At 36.2% G+C, this 19735-nt stretch overlaps 3 protein-coding genes across 3 annotated transcripts; all 3 read right to left on the bottom strand.

Moving 5' to 3' along the window:
• Window positions 1-919: 919 nt before the first annotated feature.
• LOC104226050 (protein FATTY ACID EXPORT 6-like) lies at window positions 920-4908 on the bottom strand. The gene is made up of 3 exons (XM_009777933.2): window positions 4587-4908; window positions 2493-2580; window positions 920-1281 (listed from the first exon to the last, which is right to left on the bottom strand). Exons 1-3 carry the CDS (start codon window positions 4783-4785, stop codon window positions 1209-1211), a joined length of 360 nt encoding a protein of 119 aa, XP_009776235.1. The 5' UTR covers window positions 4786-4908; the 3' UTR covers window positions 920-1208.
• A 6859-nt stretch (window positions 4909-11767) lies between these two features.
• LOC104226056 (bifunctional dTDP-4-dehydrorhamnose 3,5-epimerase/dTDP-4-dehydrorhamnose reductase-like) lies at window positions 11768-12076 on the bottom strand. The gene has a single exon (XM_009777937.2). The coding sequence runs from the start codon at window positions 12074-12076 to the stop codon at window positions 11768-11770; it is 309 nt and encodes a 102-aa protein (XP_009776239.2).
• Window positions 12077-17065: 4989 nt separating this feature from the next.
• On the bottom strand, window positions 17066-17585 carry LOC104226055 (uncharacterized). The gene is made up of 2 exons (XM_009777935.1): window positions 17222-17585; window positions 17066-17115 (listed from the first exon to the last, which is right to left on the bottom strand). Exons 1-2 carry the CDS (start codon window positions 17583-17585, stop codon window positions 17066-17068), a joined length of 414 nt encoding a protein of 137 aa, XP_009776237.1.
• Window positions 17586-19735: the final 2150 nt, after the last annotated feature.

A 19735-nucleotide genomic window follows, 5' to 3' on the forward strand; every position in this document is an offset into this window, starting at 1 on the left:
GAAAGTTTATACGCAGGATTTCCATAATCCAACATATTATACTGGAACTTTTCGTGTTTCAACAAAACAATGGCATTTTTCAATTACCAGTCCAAAAACTAGCTAGTCCGTGCTATTTTGACCGTTATGAGAGTTATGGAGGATTATATAAGTAGCTTCATTCAGTTGTGCAATTGTTAAGTCATAGTGTCATACTGTTTGAAACATAGTTACAGAGGCCAGGTATCTTGCTCCTTATGTCACCCCTTTAAGTAATACTGGTGTGGATTTACTTACATAAGGTTTGCATAATACTTAGCTAAAACCCATCAACTGTGATTGCACAAAAGGACTTCAAATGTAGATCAATCAATCCATTACCTCTCAATTCTAGACTAGTTAACATCGACTATATGAATTCTAGACTAGTTAATGTCGACTATATGAATCCTGTGTATATCCGAGCTTATCTAACCAGCCACTAGTTCAATATGAATCCTCTGTGTATATCCGAGCTTTTTTATATCAGGGATGCACATATGTTCTGCCTTATGGTGTATCTAACAACAACAACAGACCCAGTTGATTCCGACAAATGGGGTCTAGGGAGGATAGTGTGCACACATGCCTTACTTCTACCTTGTGTAGATAGAGAGAGAGTCTGTTTCCGATATTATGGTGTATCTATTTTTTTTTTAATTTCCATTTGTAGGAGGTATTGCTCCTTTGGTGACTCGAACCCACAACCCTTGGATTGTAGGTGGGTGGGTGGGGGGTTGCTGACCATCGGAGCAGCCCCCCTCTTGTCATCGTGTATCTATCAATTTTATCTTTTTCTTTCCAAGTGGTTTTTGCAGAATCATTAATAGGATCAGCCAATTCACTTGCTTCTGCCCAAGCTTTAATTCAAGACCAGGAAGTTGTTTAATGCTAAGTTCCATTGGCCTAAAGATGCCAGTTGTTGGTTATAACTGATTTAACAGCCAGAAATTACACCACAGCTGCAAATTCAAATGCTGAATCAATACACAATGCTATGAAGAGTAAGAGAGACTTAAATTCTACTCATTGAGACAATGCTGTTCAGTTCAAAAATAAAAATAAAATAAAAATAAAATAACATAAAAAGTGTCAGGTGGCCGTATACAGTAATACGCGATAAGAATCCAGCTCTTCCCATGTACAGTACACAGTATGGAACTGGAACTCCACATTATGGACAAATGCCATTACTCGGCTTTAGACGGGAAATGGTTTCCACCAGTGGCGATCTTATACAGGTAAAATCCAGTCATTACCAAACTGCAAAAGACGATCAAAATAAATGTACTGTCAACCTCATTATTAGATAAAAAGCTTCTATGATCATATTAGCAACATAGATTTTCAGACAAGAAATCTTTTAACAGATTCTCCTCTGTGAGCAATCAGCACAACCAATGAATCATCAATGAAATAGGAAACCAAGCATGAAAAATTTGTTGTATCTTCCAACTTATATAATCCATAATCAATTTTTTCGCGATCAACTTTAAGGTTTTGTTGAGAGATCATGCAAGCGAGCTTGCAAAACCACCCCTTCCCCGATTTGCTTGTATTTCATATTGATGATGGCGGTAGTCCTCCCTAGATACTGATCTATTATCTCACTTATTCACCTAAAAACGAAAAAAAGGACACATTGCAAACCCCAGAAGGAAATGGTGATGGTTCAAGCTACTATAAATCTGTAGTAACGGGAACATGCATTCTGACATGTACATTTTGCACTTACATGAAGTGTTCAATAAGTCACACCCTTAATTGAGGTGTCTAAATGTAAATTTTTGGCAAGTCCGAGGAGTTGTCTATGTATTCGGCCGCTAGAGAATATGTGATTCGTACATATTCTGCATGATTACCTGAAGCAAACTTCAGCACTGATGTCTGCTTGGTCTTTCTTATATTCTAGCAAGAGTCTTAAAACACTTGTAGGAGAAATAGAGTTAAATAAGCTACTTAATCAGCCTACAAATAAAATTGTTTTACGGTCCATAGGATATGAAAAGAACCAGTGAACTTATGAAATTGTTCAGTGTTCCTCATGTAGACACAAATACTTAGAGATGGGAAAGTTTCTGTCTGACTATGCGCCATATACGAAATCAGAGAAATCTTTTTACATTTAGACGTAACTTGTGAGCTTGCATTGAAAAGGTTAAGGACAAAAGTTAATTTACTACTTGGACAGTTCAACTACCAATTGAATCTTTAGATGCGTGTCTACGTAAAATGAAGAAATACAAAATGAGAGGTAACGTTTGACGCCTCTAGGAAAGTTGACATCACTGCACATAGCAACCTAATATTCTGTTTGCGCTCACGACAGAGCAACTTCACATATTATATATATCAAATGAATCGTCCCCCCCAAATCTAATATGTTTATTAATGAAACAGAACAGATAAATGAAATGCAGAAACCACAAAGTAGATAACAAAACTTGTAAGGCATACTTTCTATATGAAGTTACCTGATACCAGCAACAACGCCAGCTGGCATTATCTTTGAAGTCTGCATGTACCGCTGTCCCATGACCCATGTTAACACGGCAGCACAAGCTGTTTCAAGCCAAGTAAAGTGAGTGGAGATAACTTGACCAGCCAAAAAAAGAAAAAACGGAAGTTCAATGTGATTGCAAGAAAATGAATGAAGCTTTCGATTTTATCTTTCTGAATCAGAATATGACCTTGAGGACTTCAAACAAACAAAAACTTAACACATTTATTGCAGTTGAGTGAAAATACGCTTATTGCGGCTTTGAAACTCTAGGCAACATGCTGAATAAAATTGAACAAAAAAGTAGGGAGATGAAGAGGAGTGCTTAAGACATACGCCGTGCAAGGTTAGCATACACATATGCAGTAAAGAATGTGACATTAGGATGGAAGCTAATGAATCATTATAGAAGGAGTTGCTAAAGCAATTGACGCATTTTTTCTCCTTTAGACACCTTCTTTATGCATCCTTTATAGCAGTATTAAGAGTTAATGACAAATTGGTAAGAGGAAAAAGTTGCCTTTTATCTCCCTATGGTTATTGTGTTTTGCACGTTTATCCTCTGGCACGTTGCAGCCACTTTCTCTAAGAGGGGGTAAAGCACAAAATGCATTATATGATTTTTCCACTTTAACAACGGCTGCAGCATGATCAGCATCGACATTACCCAAACGTGTCATTTCGACGAAGAAAAAATACGAGATAAGGGCAAATGGAGAGATGCACAATCATTTCCTTTCTACTTGGTCTAACTAGATCAGAACTGGAACTGAAAAATCGTAGCACGATTCAAAGAAGATCTATAGGAGAGAAGAGGTGAGAAGTTCCCCATCTCTCTTAGGCCTTTTGTCTCTTGAAAAACTTGTATTCTTATGTTTGAGATCGCCTCTGTGCTTAAACGAAATTTACCCATCAGTTTCTCATATATTTAGTCTCATTGTTCACTTCCCCTAGCCTAACAATCAAGAATTCCTCATTTTGTAGGAAGGACCAATTTAAATGCTATCAAACAAAAAAACAGAAAATGGAAATGTAGAACACAAGAGCTACTAGGACAAGTAACTAAACAACTAAACCATCCTATAAAAATATCAGAAGAGAAATAAACACAATCCAATACCTTTGTCTATCCTCTGCTGCAAACCATACAGCTCACATAAACTTTATAAAGAGACAAACAATCAAGGTGAAAAGCTTTCTCCCCCTTAGAATCTTAAGTAGAGCAGCAAATATCAGACCATATACAGTACATAGTCAGATAGAAATCAGGACTTACTACTGTATCAACAGAGGCATATTCGAGATTTGAACTTTAAAAAGGGCAACCCGGTGTACTAAGCTCCTGCTATGCACGGGGTCTGGAAAGGGACGGACCACAAGGGTCTTTCCGCATTTCAGCAAGATTTGAACTTTATGGGTTCGAAATTCTAGGATAGCGACCTCAGTGCTAATAATTAGGTTCAAAATTTAATATTTGTACATATTTAGTGGATTTCTAAACACATACAACGTCTAGGCCAATCCGAACCTGTAGCTTTCATTGTGGATTAGCCCGTGTATCAGCTTATAATAGAATGAAAACCATAGGCAGATCGGCTCGGATGGATCCACATCCTTCAATTCCAGTAATATTTATATATAATAACAACAACTATGCCTCAATCCTAAACTATGAATCCTCGATATCATGAATGCTCTATTTAGGTCCAGAGGCGGATGCAGTGTGGAAGTTAACGCGGAGTAAAAATTTATGTGTAAAAATTTATTAAAATTGCAAAAATAATAGATTTGAACCCATAATTTTAAAAATATAATGGGTTCAATGTTAAAAATCTTAAAAGTTGAAGAGTTCAAATCCTGGATCCGCCTCTGTTTAGGTCCAAGTGATATTTACATGATTGAAAATTTTCATATCATAAAGTAGTAGTATATTTTTATTACATTTGCAGTCATATTACAAAAGAGTTATGGGTAAAATACTACAACAACAACTACTACGCAATTCCAAACAAGTTGGGGTCAGCTATATGAATCGATACTTATCGGTTAAGGAAATGAAAAGCTATACCAGTTTCAAGAATCAAGGCAAAGTAAGAATTTTTGCGCTTGTGAAATGCTTGAAGACTCAAGTAACCAGCTAAAATGAGCAAAAATCCAGTACCCAAACCTCCAGCCAGTGAAACTGTGCTTCCTTTCTTGAAATATCCTATAATTCCACCACATACAAGAATTAAACCATATGGGATTGTGAAGCAAAAATCATGCATTTTTATCAAATGGGGTTTTAGGAAAGATTGATATTTCGACGAATTTAGCACAGACTTGAGAGATCAAACAAGAAAAGATTCAATTTTTCAACGATCTTGGTGTCTTAAAACTTGGAAGTTCCATTTTTTGTAGGTGGTCATGGCAATATATTAGAAGAAATGACAGAACTAGTCCCTTATGTTTGGGATTGGTGTAAAATAGTACTTTAAATATGCATCTCAACAGTTTTAGTCCTTTATGTTTATCAAAGATGGCCCCTTTTGATCTCCATTATCTATAAAGCGCAGCATTAATTGGAAGAAATTCAAAAATAGCCAGATTTACAAGTGATAATTGAAAAATAGCTATAATTTCAAAAGTAATAGAAATTTATCCACTTTTCATGAAAAGATAAATCTGAACGAAAATACTGTTCAAAATTCGGAAAATACTCCAGCATAATATACTGGAATTCCAATATAATATACTGGAACTCCAGTATATTATACTAGAGTTCCAATGTACTTATGTTGGAACTCCAGTATAATATACTGGAGCTCCAATATAATATACTGGAGCTCCATTATAATATGTTGGAAGTTTATACATAGGTGCTCTAATCTCCGGTATATTATGCTGTAACTTTCCGTGTGTTAGAGTTCCAGCATAATATGCTGGAAGTCCATACACACGTGCACCAATCTCCAGTAGGGCTGTTCATTTGGATTAGATATACGAAATCCGAACCGATCCGTTCAATTTCAGATTTCAGATATTTGGATCGAATTTCAGATTGTGTTTCTTAAAATTTCGGATATTTGGATCGGATTCGGATTGGTATGATTTTAACCTGATTCGATCCAAAATCCAAAATTATTAGGGCATGTATAAATACTAAACTTTAATTTAGGATAGTCAGCATTTCTTTTACATCTTTCTCCAAGTTATTACCTTTACAATCGTTGGATTTGGCTATATTGGTACCATAGTACTCTCATAATTGCAGAAACATGAATTTTTCTTACTGTATTGCCTCTTTTACAAAGAAAATATACATATGAGTTTGCAACTTTGAGGCATAATAATCCGATTCGAAATACGAAAATTCGATCCGATCCGATATTAATTCGGATCAGATTCAGATTCAGATTGCATTTTGTAGAATCCGAAATCTGAATCCGAAATGTGCTAAAATCCGACCTGATCCGATCCATGCACAGTCCTAATCTCCAGTATATTATGCTGGAACTTTTCGTGGGATACGAACGATTAAGAGTTCTTGCTTAAAAAAAAAAGCCTCCGTCCCAAAAAAAGATGTATATTCCGGACATTTTGTCGTGGGTGCTACTAGAAAAAATTGTTATCCGACCGATGGATTCCCCGGTTGGCTATTTTTCAATTACTAGTCCGAAAACTGGTTAGCCCGTACTATTTTAACCGGCAATTATGTTTGGCAAAATTGGCTCGTAAGAAGTATGTTAGCCATTTAAACTGGAAAAAAAAAGAAAAAGAAAGAAGAACATCCACACAAGCTTCTTCTTATTCATTTCGCGCAGTTTGTACCTAAAAAAATATTTTCCTTTTCTTTCTAAAAAAAGAATCTTAAGATTTAAATTGAAAAAATGAATTCCGAAAAGTTGTCTCAATGGTTTATTTAGTTTAAGCGCTTCATGTGCTTCTCACGACCATATTCAGTTCTGTTAATGATAATAATGTCGTGTGTTTCAACAACAATAGAGATCAAAAGTGCTCAATTTTAGAAAACAGGGACTTATAACTGCTCAAGTATATATTTAAAGGACTATTTTAGATTATCCTTAAATATAAAGGACTAGTTTTATACTCACTCTATTTCAGTTTATGTGAACTTATTTTTTTTTTGGTTCGTTCCAAAAAGAATATCCCTTTCTAAATTTGGTAACAATTTAGCTTTAACTTACAATTATACCCTTAATAAGAAGCTTTTATAACCACACAAATACTCTGACCCCATTTGAATTAGTTTATGATCACAAATTCCAAATATCTTCATTTTTTTCTTAAACTCCGTGTCTAGTCAAATAGATTCACATCAATTGAAACGAAGGGAGTAATTTTCTCTAGCATATTACATTTGATAATCATTTGTCAAAAGTCCAAAGGTTCATGTTACCTAACCTCTATCTTGTCTGTGCCATTGGTCTAAGTTGTCCTTAGGATTCTTGTTAAATCCACATATACAACAACAACAATAATAATTTAGTATAATCTTATTTAGTGGGGTCTGTGGAGGGTAATGTGTATGCAGACCTTACCCCTACCCCGGGGTTGAGATGCTGTTTCCAAATAGACCATCGGTATCATTCCCTCCAACAACTTACCACCTTACTTTTGAGGAGACTACAATCTCTTGATTGGAAGTAGATGTTGCTTAAATGTCACCTATGTAAGTTTAAATTTACAGCTGAAATAACAAGTATGGGAGGGTAAGATCGTCAAGACAACCCAGTAGGTAGCCATTTGACCCAGTGTGCTTGTGGCCTGGTGGGCAGTCCACACGCCATTTTGAACAAATTTTTAGTAGGTTAGGGTATTAGTTTTTGGAAATGTTTTATATATGGTTTTGCTGTTTATTGTACAAAGTCGTTTGGTTTTTGTAATTTATTTCTCTTTTATAAATAGTTGGTTGTGTTGTGAAAATAGTCGGGATAGTCAGTAATCGGACTGATAATTGAAAAATAGCAATTATTTATAAAGTCATTGAAAAATAGCCATTATTCTGCTGAAACACGAAAAGTTTCAGTATAATATGCTGGATTATGAAGCTCATGCGTATAAACTCATATGTAACAAATTCTAACTCCAGCATAAATATGTTGGAAATTTTTCTGAATTTTTAAGGGTGTTTTTGTATAAAGTTTATCTTTACATAAAAAATAGATAAATTTCGATTATTTTTGAAATTATGGTTACTCTTGATATGTATTGCAGTTTCCGAGAAATTTTATTGTGTGTCTCACACAACTGATATTACTTGTGTGAGACTCCTTTTTCTCTCACAAATTTGTAGACCCCCATTTTACACTTCTGGATTCACTAGCTTTTGGCTTTTTTTTTAATAATTAATATGAATGTTATCGTGTATTGTCACACCTCCTTTTTCCGCCCCCCCGCGAGGGGTGAAGAAGTTTTTTCAATTAAAGGACAATCGAAACGGGATTTGTTTATTTATTTCAGAGTCGCCACTTGGGAGATTTAGGGTGTCCCAAGTCACCAATTTAATCCCGAATCGAGGAAAAGAATGACTCTGTATTACAGTCCGCGAACCAGAAATCCGGATAAGGAATTCTGTTAACCCGGGAGAAGGTATTAGGCATTCCCGAGTTCCGTGGTTCTAGCACGGTCGCTCAACTGTCATATTCGGCTTGTTTATCTGATTTTATACAATTATGAGCTCATGTGCAAGTTTTAACTTTTAACCGCTTTCGTCATTATTATTATATATTTTTTCAAGAATTGCAACATCATGGAAATACATCTCCAACCACGTCACATCAATGCACCCGTGGTTGTTGGCACATTTCAACTCTGTTGAGATTTGGATTTGGGTCACATAAATGTGCACCCGAGTTTTAAGAAAATTAAATTATTAAAAGGCGTGCCTAAAGCGACTAGCGTATCATTTACTTTGGGTAGGGCCGTGAAATTTTGCTAAACGGTCCATCCCGAAGTCTAAGCAATTTTAAAGCAAATATTTACCGAGGGCCCCACAATTTTGTATTTTTATTCGGTGAGGCTCATCTCATTCTTATTTTTTAAAGGAATTTGCAACGTCATGGACATGCATCTCGGATCACGTCACACTCTAAAATAAATGAAGAAAATGTCCTACTTTATTTACATACTTTCGAGTTATTATAGTTAAATTTTGAAAGTGAGTTGTTTAAAGAGTTTACATGGGCAGCGCATAGAATGTTCTACATACAGACAGTAAAAGAAAGAAAAGACTACATTAAACTACAACTTCAAATCTTTCTCATTTTTTGCATTCATGTTTCGAGTAGCTTACAAGATGAACCAGTGTATCGTTTGTGTACCTGGTATTGTAATACAAGAAGAAGAAGGTCAGCAAAGTAGTATGTAACACAACAACATACAGCATCAGAAAACCCAACACAGTAGCTTCAACACCTTAATCCAGAAATCCCAGCAACATGGAGAAAACTAGTAAAAATGGAGAAGAAAAATAGTGCGGAAATCCCTCTTTGTTTTTTCTTTCTAGATTTGAACTCTCTATGGTGTTCTTCCGCTCTCAATATTTCAAAAAATTTGGTTCTATCTTTTTTACTCTCTCCAAAATGAATTCTGTCCCTGTATATTCTATGTATCCAGAGTGTATATTGAGTGTATACTACTCTCTCCGCCCCCTCTTTTTTTCTTCTCTCTATCTAGTTTTTCCTCTTTTTTCCCACTACTTTCTTCCTAAATTTTCTCTTCTATTTATAGCAAAATTTTCGGAATTTTCAGATTTGTTTTTTTATTATTTTTTTATTTTTTAATTAAAAGAAATCTCACTTACAAATTGCTTTTATTTTTTTAGAAAAAGAAATCTCACCTTTATTTACTTTTATTTTTAAAATTCCAACTTTAATTACTTTTATCTTATTTAAAATCCCACTTTTTATTTTTTTAAAAGAGAATCTCACTTTATTTAACTTTTCTTTAAAAAAACAAACCACTATCTTTTCTTTTTCTTTTAAAAATGCTACTTTCAATTACTTTAAATTTTTTAAATTTTCAGATACCTTTATATTTATTTTTTAATTCCAACCTTCTTTTAGTTTTTAATTTTTAAAAATTTCCACAAAACTTTTTATTTTTTTAAATTTTCTACATTCTTTTATTTTTTTTTAAAAGAGAATTCCACCTATTTTTTATATATATATTTTTATTCAATACTTCCCTTTTTTTATTTTTTTAAATCATTCCCGAAATTATTATTTTTGTTTTAAAAAAAATATTTTCGGATTTTTTAATATAAAAAAAAAAATAATAATAAAAATATTAATAGTGATAATAAAGCTTTTAATTTTTTTTTGGTATTTTTATCCTATAATAAAAAGTGTAATAAAGCTAAAATAATAGTAGGTTAAAACCCACTAAAATATTTACATAAAAAAAGTGATAAAAAAATTAAATGTTGTCAAAAATTAGGTGTTCACATGTATGCACATATAATATAACTTATTTTTAGTTAAATACATTACGAGATGTTTTCTCATACTTTTTGCATGTGCTTCTAACTATTTCCACAAATTCTAAGAGTAATAACAAATATTAACGCAAATACATTCAAAGTCAATATATATAGTGGAAGGAGACACTTATCAGATTAGAGGTATGCGTAATGTCATGGGCTGCTTTCCAGCCACGCCCAATGACCCCTAGGACGCGGCCCAAGGCATCCTGGCAAGCCTCCCAATGCCCAGCGTCATGGTCGGCCCCGTGGTCTCGGCAGTGCCAAACAAGCGCGCATGTGTCTATGTCGCCCTACCGATAGCCTCGCCAGCGCCCAACGGCTGGCAGATGCCAATAGTGCTGCGTGCGCAGACAATGTAGCGCACACAAATCATGATGATATCAACAACACCATGCGCACAAACAATACCCCGTGCGCAAATCCTGATACCTCGCCAGCGCCCAGCCGCAAGCAAATTCCAACAGCGCCGCGCGCACCAATATTTTCGCATGTGCAGATCCTGATGCCAAGTGTCAGCGCCCCACCTCAGGCAGATGCAAATAGTGGTTGTTCTTTGCTGTTGACTTATTTGTTAAATTGCAGTTATGTACTCAGTCTTATTCATCATTTCATATCACACCTCAATCTTTGTTATTGTGTGTTGTCATATCTCGTATCATTTATTAGGGCTGCTTAGTATGAGCATTGTGAGCTCGATGGAGTGGAGAGATTGATGATTGGGTGAGGCCGATGACCTGATTGTGAGTAGTATTTATGAAATCGGACTGCACACCGCAACATGCTTTTATTTATTTATGCCTGGATCTGGCTTATTATAGCGCTTGGTCTGAAGGAGCCCCTTCGCAGTCTGCACACACCTAGTGAGCAAAGTCTATTTGTATCGAGGGATGGATATTCCCTAGGCATGAATCTTGCCCAAATCATTTATATTTGGGGGTGGATTTTTCCTGGGCTAGATTGGCCTTATACAATACTGAGTGACTGACTGTCAGTTGATATATATTTGGGATGGATCTTCCCTGGGCTAGATTGGCCATATACTGTACTGAGTGATTGAATACTCTGAGAGTGTTAGTACGCGAGGCTTTCATTGTAGTGCATCACATATAGCATGTACATTGGCGCGTAGATATAAAGAGGTCATATTCCTCATATCATTCAGAATTGATCTATCTTATTTGTTTTGAGTTTAACTGTTGAACTTGAAAACATGCCTACATTTCTGTACTGTCATTTCTATATGGAACTGTACCTACCGAGTTCGTCACTACCTTCGGTCCAAAGGTTAGATTTGTTACTTTTGAGTTGGTTGTATTTGAAATTTAGAGTTGTATTTGGCCATGAATATAATTTTGGGTTGTTTTTTGAAGTTTTGCGAGTGATTTGAGCGAAAATTTTGAAAAATGGCTTTTTGGAGTTTTTCAAATTTTCAAAATTTCCAAAATGCATCTTCGAGTGAAAATTGAAAATTTTATGAACAAACGCTGATTTCGGAGAAAAGTGAATTTTTTTTGGAAAAAATAAAAAAATTTCTTATGTCCAAACAGGGTCTTAATACAAGAGAAAGGAAAAAGAAAAGAAATTACTTAGGAAAAAGTTGCACCTCCACCTCCTATGATAGGGAGTTCACATCTTCCCAAAGAAACTCAAATCAGAAAATGACAAGACAAAAGACAAGCCAACTGTAGCTATTAGAACTGAAACATAGTTGATTAATTAAACAAAGACAAAACAAAAAATAAATCTGAGATTTTCTCTAAGTTTCAAGCTACTCTTGTTTTCCTATTTGGCTTGAAAACATACTCAATGAGGGACTCTTTGATGGATTTCATTTCAGGGAATTCCTTGCTCATTTTTGAAGTATCAAGCTCATTGTTAGGAGCAACAATGACCTTTGCTTGCTCCTCATGAGTGAAATTCTTCCAACTAAAGCTCGGGTTGACATTGTCACGGTACATTTCAAGAATCTCATTATTGCTAACAACTCCAGGATTAGTGAAGTTACATATTCCAGTCAGGTTTCTCTTTGTCATCTCGAGGGATATTGGGAGAAGTTTATCCAAGATTGTCATCGAGTTTGGGATGTTGACTACCTTATTGTATCGAGTGATCTTGGTGATGAAGTTTCGGGGGTTGGTCAAGGCAGCGGAGATAGGCATCCTGACTCATAAAGTACAGATGTTGTCATAGTTCTTCAGCAATTCCTCCACCTGAAAAGATGATAAGCCGAAATAAGAGCAATTTAAAGGTTTTAACGACAAGCCCAGGCATGCCCAGATTGATATAGTAGTTGGTGAATGATCTGGACATCTTTTCCAGGATGGACAAGAGACACATTAACAACCAAAAACATAATATTTCCAACAAGTGATCACGCCCAACTATGTCTTCTAAAAGACAAAGCGGTCATTGCAAATATAATCCGGTTTTAAGTCCGGAGTCAAATCTTTAGGGAACTAACCTATCTATTACAACTTTTTGGCAATGCTATTATCAACTCAACCACTTTCTAGATGTAAGATTTTGATCAATAAAGGTGTGATTTTCGTTTAACTACTTCAAATAATAATAAAAATAACAATAAGCTTAAGCAAAGATAATTCAATGGTAAAAGGTCTAGGGCAGTGATGTTCCCAATTGCTAGTTTAGATCTTGACTCTTTTGCTATAATCTCGCCGTAATATTCTATGAGGATTAAGAGCTATGAGTTATCGTAATTATCTCTCGATCAATTACAATAATTTACTAGAGCATTCTCTTGAACTACTCTAGCTGACAATATGTACAACTCTAAATTATCCCACCAAAGTTTCGTTATCTCTAAACCCACTTTTAAGTTCAAGTAATGAATCTCTTCAATTACCCAAAAGTGGTATTGTTCAATATCAATCTAACCCAATATTCTTTCTCAAGCAATAAGAGGTAACTAGGCACGATTAATTAAGGCCCATTCAATTAATCACCATACACAACATAATAGAACAATCATATAATAAATCTGGCTCGATTATAACAAGTTGGGTCAAAACTTCAACCAACAATTGGGTTCATCAACCCTAGATAAGTGTTTAGCTACTCATAACAAAATAAGAGAAAACTACTAAATTGTTCATAATATAAGATTGCAAGAAAATAAAAGGGAGATAGAAAAACTCTAATGTTTGGTTGATCTTCTCACACTTGTTCTTGCCTCCATTAATATCTAAAAATACAGCTTAGCTCCATTGTGGGCGAGCTTCTAAAGTATAATAAGGGTTTGGAACAAGTTTTCCCGATTTTGCCCTAAATTTCTGGCAAACGAACAGTTCACTGCGGTCGCGGCAGAACCGCGGTGAACAATAAACATTCTGCCTCGCCACTTGATCTGCCGCGGTTTAACCGCGGTTCCACCGCGACCGCGGTGGATTTCCTTCAGTCCAATTCGCCACTTCATGCTCGGGTACTTCTTGATTGGGCGTTTTCTTCACATTATTGACTTCAAAACACTCCTTAGTGCTTCCTCGCTTAGATTATTCCCTGCGAAGCCAAAGAACACCAATTAGAGCATTTTGTTATCAATTTGCCTATAAAGCCACAATAAAGTATGGTAATATTGAGGTGTAAATATCATCTATATAGCCTAATATCAACACCCCACACTTAAATCATTGCTGGTCCTCTAGCAATCCACCACACTCTATCAAAGTTCCTTCCCTAAGCTTTTCCCTTAATGAATCGCACCTTGAACAATTTTATCATGCAGCAAGCTCAGCACCAGCAGTCACTACCTCAACAAATGACTTCTCATCCTTTGCAACCGTCGAATTTGCCACAGCTACAGCCTCCACATATGCCTCTAATGCCACATCCTCATTTACCTCGGCCACCACACCAACTACAACAAGTAAACATGCCTGGCCTTCCGTCTTCAATGCCAGGTTCGGGATCCATCCAAGCAATGCCTATCCCTGGTCCAATGGTATGTATCATATTTCTATTTGCAGGTTGCATCTTCTTCCCCTTTTTTCCTGTAGATGTGCCATACATATCTTGATTCATCACGGTGCATCTTTAAGTTTAATGCTCTTGCTAATCAAACGGAAATAAGTAAGCGTTTAATGTATTTTTAGTGTAGCATGCATTCTGATTTGTATCTCTGTGTTTATGTTTGCTTATATTGATAGATTCTGAATTCATCTTCATTCGAACCCCCCCCCTACCCCCACCCCCCTCTTTTAGTGAAGATGCCTCTTCTTCTCTGTAGATTTTCCAAATCAACCTAGTGCACAAAGCATCCGGCATTCACGCAGGGTGGGGAAAGGGCCACACCCTTAGGGGTGTGATGTAGACAACATACCCTATACCCTAATGCAAGCATTAGTGGCTACTTCCATGGCTCGAACCCGTGACCAATAGGTCACACGAAAAATAAAGAGAAATCAATATTTGTGTAGATTTTCCACATTCATTTTGTGCAAAGTGCTTATAAAACTTTGATATTAAAGAATAAGTGTTGTGAAACAGAGATTATCTTTTTGTAGGATTCCAACTTTATTTTACTGATATTCTAGGTTTAAGGCCATAATAATTTCCGAGGCGTTAGTCATGTATTTGTATTGAGATGACAGTTGTAGCCAAATGGTTACAATTTTTCTTTGCACCTGTTGCAGATATAAAATAAATTACAGTAAAAGTGTCCCCTATCCGAGAGTTTTAAACTTTTAAATTAGACAGTTCACGCAGTTCAATGTGGTATTATAAAAGGCAGAGGGTCCTCAAGCCTTCCCGTCATCGATCTACAAAATATTTTCATGTGCTTGACAAGGGGAAAAATTCAGGGTTGCACGTGAGAGGGCGAGGTTTAATGACATAAGATACATCAATACATGCGTCATGTTTCTAACTGCTAAAGCTTTTACACGAGACGGTTCTCACTTTTCAACTTGCATGGATCAAATTTCATTAGCATCTTTGTGTCTTCTTGAATAGAGCGGAATTGGTAGCAACCCGACGGCTTTGGAATTGTGGCATATATTTGATTGATTGATACGAAGTGCATTTGCTTGAAGGAAATACATCGAGAGGATCAAGGGGTTATTTCAGCATCACTGCTTGGTTGTCTTCTTGTTTTCAGGGGATACAAGGTAACATGAATCAGATGGTTCCTCCAATGCCTCAAGGTCATTGTTAGGACCGAAAAATCAGGTGTCATACGGAAGCTAGCAAAACAAATCTTGAGCGACGATAAATTATACAACAAAAAGAAATATACCAAAAGAGATACAAACATTTAACGTGGTTCGGTCAACTGACTTACATCTACAACGGAGATGAACAATCCACTATATAAAAAAAAGAGTACAAACTATCGAGAGAACAACCTCACGAAGAGGCAAATACAAGTGACACACTAACACTTGTCCCGTAAAGTTCTCTCCCTAAACACTACTCTCAAGCCCCTATGGCTACATTGTGGATGCTGCTGAATGAGAAGGAGGAATCCTCAATTTATAGAAGTCCAAACCTTTTCCTACAAGAAAAAGGACTAGCCAAGTATATGAGAATTATAATTTCCTTCTACAATAAGGAAAACCCAATTAAGGTAATTATATTGTCATTTCCTTCAACAAATAGGAAAACCAAATATGATAAGAAAATTATGATAAATACCTAACAATTTTGTGGGCATGCCTTCTGGATCTGGACCACAGGGCAATGTTCCTCCAGGTGGACTGCCAAACATGCAAGGCCCTCAAAATCCAGGAGGTAATCAGATGTTTCCACCAGGACGAGGCTTCAACAGGCAACAAGCTGGACAAATGCCGCTTATGCCTGGACATAATCCTTATCAGGTGAGTGGCTTGTAAATTACTTTAACAGACCTAAGAGTGCAAAGGCTATAAACTTTTACCACCTTATTCATTTTTATTCTGTCAGGATCCCCTTTTTGATTTTGGGTTCTTGGTTTCAGTTAGATGTATCAAACCTTTTAGTTAATCGTTAGCTATTTATTACCTAGGTTTCCTATTTATTGCTGATTTAAGTTGGGTAGTCGATAGCTGGATTCAGGAGATATTTACAGTCTTAAGACTTATTATTAGCAATTGTTGTCTGTACTTTTCTAAGCTATTCTCAGAACAAGAATTCTAGGCTGCAACTTCAACTTATGCTAAGGAACTGCAGCTTAAATCCTTTTCTATAAAAAGGACTAAAGGTGGCCGCTGGATGTGAAGACAAGTAATTCCAGTGAGAATAAGACAAGTGACCCTAATGAGAGTAAGTCAATGATGTCGTGTTTGGAGATGATTTAGTGCTGGTACTTGTAATACTACTATGATGCCCAGCATATCAAAAGCGGGAGGAGTTCTGGGTGATATGAAATATTCTTTGCCGGAAAAAAAGTTAGGTATCTATACCTGTCGGCATGGGTGGATCTAGGTGGACGGAAGGGTTCGTCCAAACTCCCTTTGCCGAAAAATATACTGTATATATAGAGTTAAATTTGTTTTCCTGGCTATATAATATATGTTGCATCCCTTTGGCACAAGCTAAAATCTTAGCTCAATGGTCAAGGGGTTTAGGTTTTCTGTAAGGTTGCATGTTTGATTCCCACACAGTGCTGGAACTTTTCTTTATACTATTTTACACGGGATTTTAGTTAGTGTCTGCCTACATTCGCTCATTCTTCCTGTTGTTAATAAAATAAGGTCAACCCAATATATATATTATATGTTGAATTCCCTTGACACAACCCAATAGCAACCCATATATTTTTCTTTTTGTGTGTTTATATGTATTAATTATAGGAAAACTTAGTTAGTGCTTTGTTATGTTTTGGTTGAAAGTTTGTATCCAAACATCCTCCACATCAAGTATACTGTTTTAATACTTTTAATTAATTAGGATTATTTATTTATTAGTTATTTCTGCAATCATCTTTAGTTAATTTTTTGTTTATTATATTATGATCTTCTTTTTTGTTTTTTTTTTTGCTTTATATTCCTTGAAATGCATTTTACTTTTTTTTTTTGGTAATTAAAATTTTTCATTTCTCAACAAATATTTACATACTATACTCGAGCTTAATCTGGACATACATCCCAAATTTTAGCTTCATTCCTGGCTTCATCAACTAATATTACAAGAAACAGTTTAGTCTAACTACTATCTATAGAACAATCCTTACATACTAGGATAGTAGTTGAGTTCCCGTAGTCTTCTTTGTATCCTGTGTTTACTTTCTCCTCTCCCATGAACATCCTGTGTAATTGCTCTGCGTAGAGTGACTTCTGGTCGTTGCACTCCTTTGAAGATCTTGTCATTCCTCTCTTGCCATATGTAATACAGTGTTCCTGCCAACACAAGTTTATACAACTCAGCTGTTGTGCTCCTCCCTCTGTAGTACTTTCCTGCCCATTCAAGTTCATTTGCCCACATCATTGGTTGTCTCTGGATCCCTTTCCATTGCAGCATTGCTGTCCATACACTTGATGAATAGGTACATTTAAAAAACAAATGATCCACTGTCTCCTCTTTACTGTTACATAAAGAACATGTTACATCCTCCACATAGCCCAAACCCCTCAGCCTGTCTTTAGTCATTAATTTTCTATGTGCAGCTATGTAGACTATGAAGTTCCATTTTGGTACTCCAACACTGTTGTGCACCAATTTCCTCTATGGTATTCTATCAAAGTCACCCCTCAGTTTCCCATACATACTCTTAATAGAGAAGTTGTTTATCCCCTCTACATCCTCCTCTGTATAACCAGCTTCCTCAAAGTATTGTTTGGCTTTAAATATCTTCTGTACTATCCAAGAGGCTTGTTTTGGTACAATATTCCACAATGCATTCTGCTTCTTATAATACACATGTATCCATTGCACCCATAGCCTATCTTTCTTCTTGCAAAGGTTCCAAAGGAGTTTACATATGGCTCCCTTATTCCATTCCTCTATAGCCAGCAGATTTAAACCACCAGTCGCTTTAGGTTTGCACAAGCTGTCCCATGACAATAAAGCTTTCCTTGATACTTCTACACCCCAAGTCCAAAGGAATGTTTTGCATACTCTTTCAATAAGTTGGATGAGTTTCTTTGGCAACACAAACACCCGAGACTAGTATACTTGGATAGAGAATAACACACTCTTGATTAACTGAATTCTTCCTGCATATGACAGGAACTTTGATGTCCAGGATTGGATTCTCCCTAGCATCTTCTCAAGCAGAGGCTGGCACTGTATTACTGATAATCTCTTAGGGCTTAGAGGTACCCCCAAGTACTTAACCGGTAGAGTTCCTTTGACAAAACCCAAGTCTTGTAATATCTTCTGTTGTTGGTCATCATGCACTCCACCAAAGAATATGGAACTTTTATCAGCATTTGCCACTAGCCCCGATACCTTTGAGAATTATTGAAAGCACTGAAATAGTAGTTGAACAGACATGGCATCACCTCTACATAATAGTAATAGATCAACAGCAAAGCTCAATTGCACTATGTTCAGTTTGCTATATTTTGGATGATAGTTGAAATTAGGATCCTTTTTAAGTGTCTTCAAAAGTCTTGTCAAATACTCCATAACCAGCACAAATAGGTAAGGAGATAGGGGATCTCCCTGTCTCAACCCTTTCTTAGCTTGAAATGGCTTTGTAGGCTGCCCATTAATCATAATGGAGTATGAGACTGTTATAACACAGCTCATAATCCATTGCACAAATCTCCCTGGCAACTGCAGATGTGTCAACACTTGCTCTAGATAACCCCACTGTAAGCACGTGATTTTTGCCCTATGAGAGAATTACTCCCAAAAAATTAGAAATAAAAACAATTTTTCTTTTGTGTGCAATTTTGAGGATTTTGTGGCATTTTGGGATAATTATTTGTATTTGTCCATGCATGTTTATTTGTTAAATCAATAAAAAATACAAAAATATGTCGCATTTGCATTTAGGATTTAATTCTACAACTAGGAGCAATTAAGTTTGTTTTACAAGAACAAAAAATTATAAAAATAATGTACGTTGCTTTTTAGCATTTAATGGTCAAATTGTGTGATTTTATCGTAATTACAATTTAATTGTGTGTTAATTGTTATTGAGAGTTAATTTGCACTTTTATAAATTAATTTAGTTCTATATGATAATAGGATTTTTAGAATTTAGTTTTAGTTAAGAAAAAATAAAAGAAGAAAAAAAGAAGCATTGGAAATAAGAAGAAAATCGGATTGGGCCACCTTTTAATTTAAATAAACCAGGCCCAAACCAAATAAACTCCTACCGGGTCGACCCACCTCGGTCCGCCCCATAACCCCAAGTAAAACACCCCCCTTCTTCCAATTTTTCATTTTTCATTTTTTGAAAACCCTAACCTAAAAAATACCCGCCCCCCTCTTCTTCTCCTTCCAAACCCTCCTCCCATGGCTGCCCTTCTCCATCTGTTTCACCTCACGTCCCATGGCTGCCCCCCTCACGTCCAGCAGCCCCACGACCACCATGGCTGCTGCCTCGTCTGCTACGTCCAGCCATCAACAAACAACACCCCGTCCCTATAGGTCTCAAACGACCATCTGCTAAACGACCCCAAGCTCCAGCTCCCATGGCTGCCCTTCTGCATCTTCTTCGTCCCTATCACGTCAAGAATCAACACCTCCAAACCAAACGTTGCTGCTTCTTCTTCTTCATCATGCTGCTGTTTCTTCTGCTTCGTCTTCAACCAGCGAGCAACTCCAGCTCGAAGTCCCACGACCAC

Source organism: Nicotiana sylvestris, chromosome 8 (assembly GCF_000393655.2).
Source record: "Nicotiana sylvestris chromosome 8, ASM39365v2, whole genome shotgun sequence".
NCBI classification, from domain to species: Eukaryota; Viridiplantae; Streptophyta; class Magnoliopsida; order Solanales; family Solanaceae; genus Nicotiana; species Nicotiana sylvestris.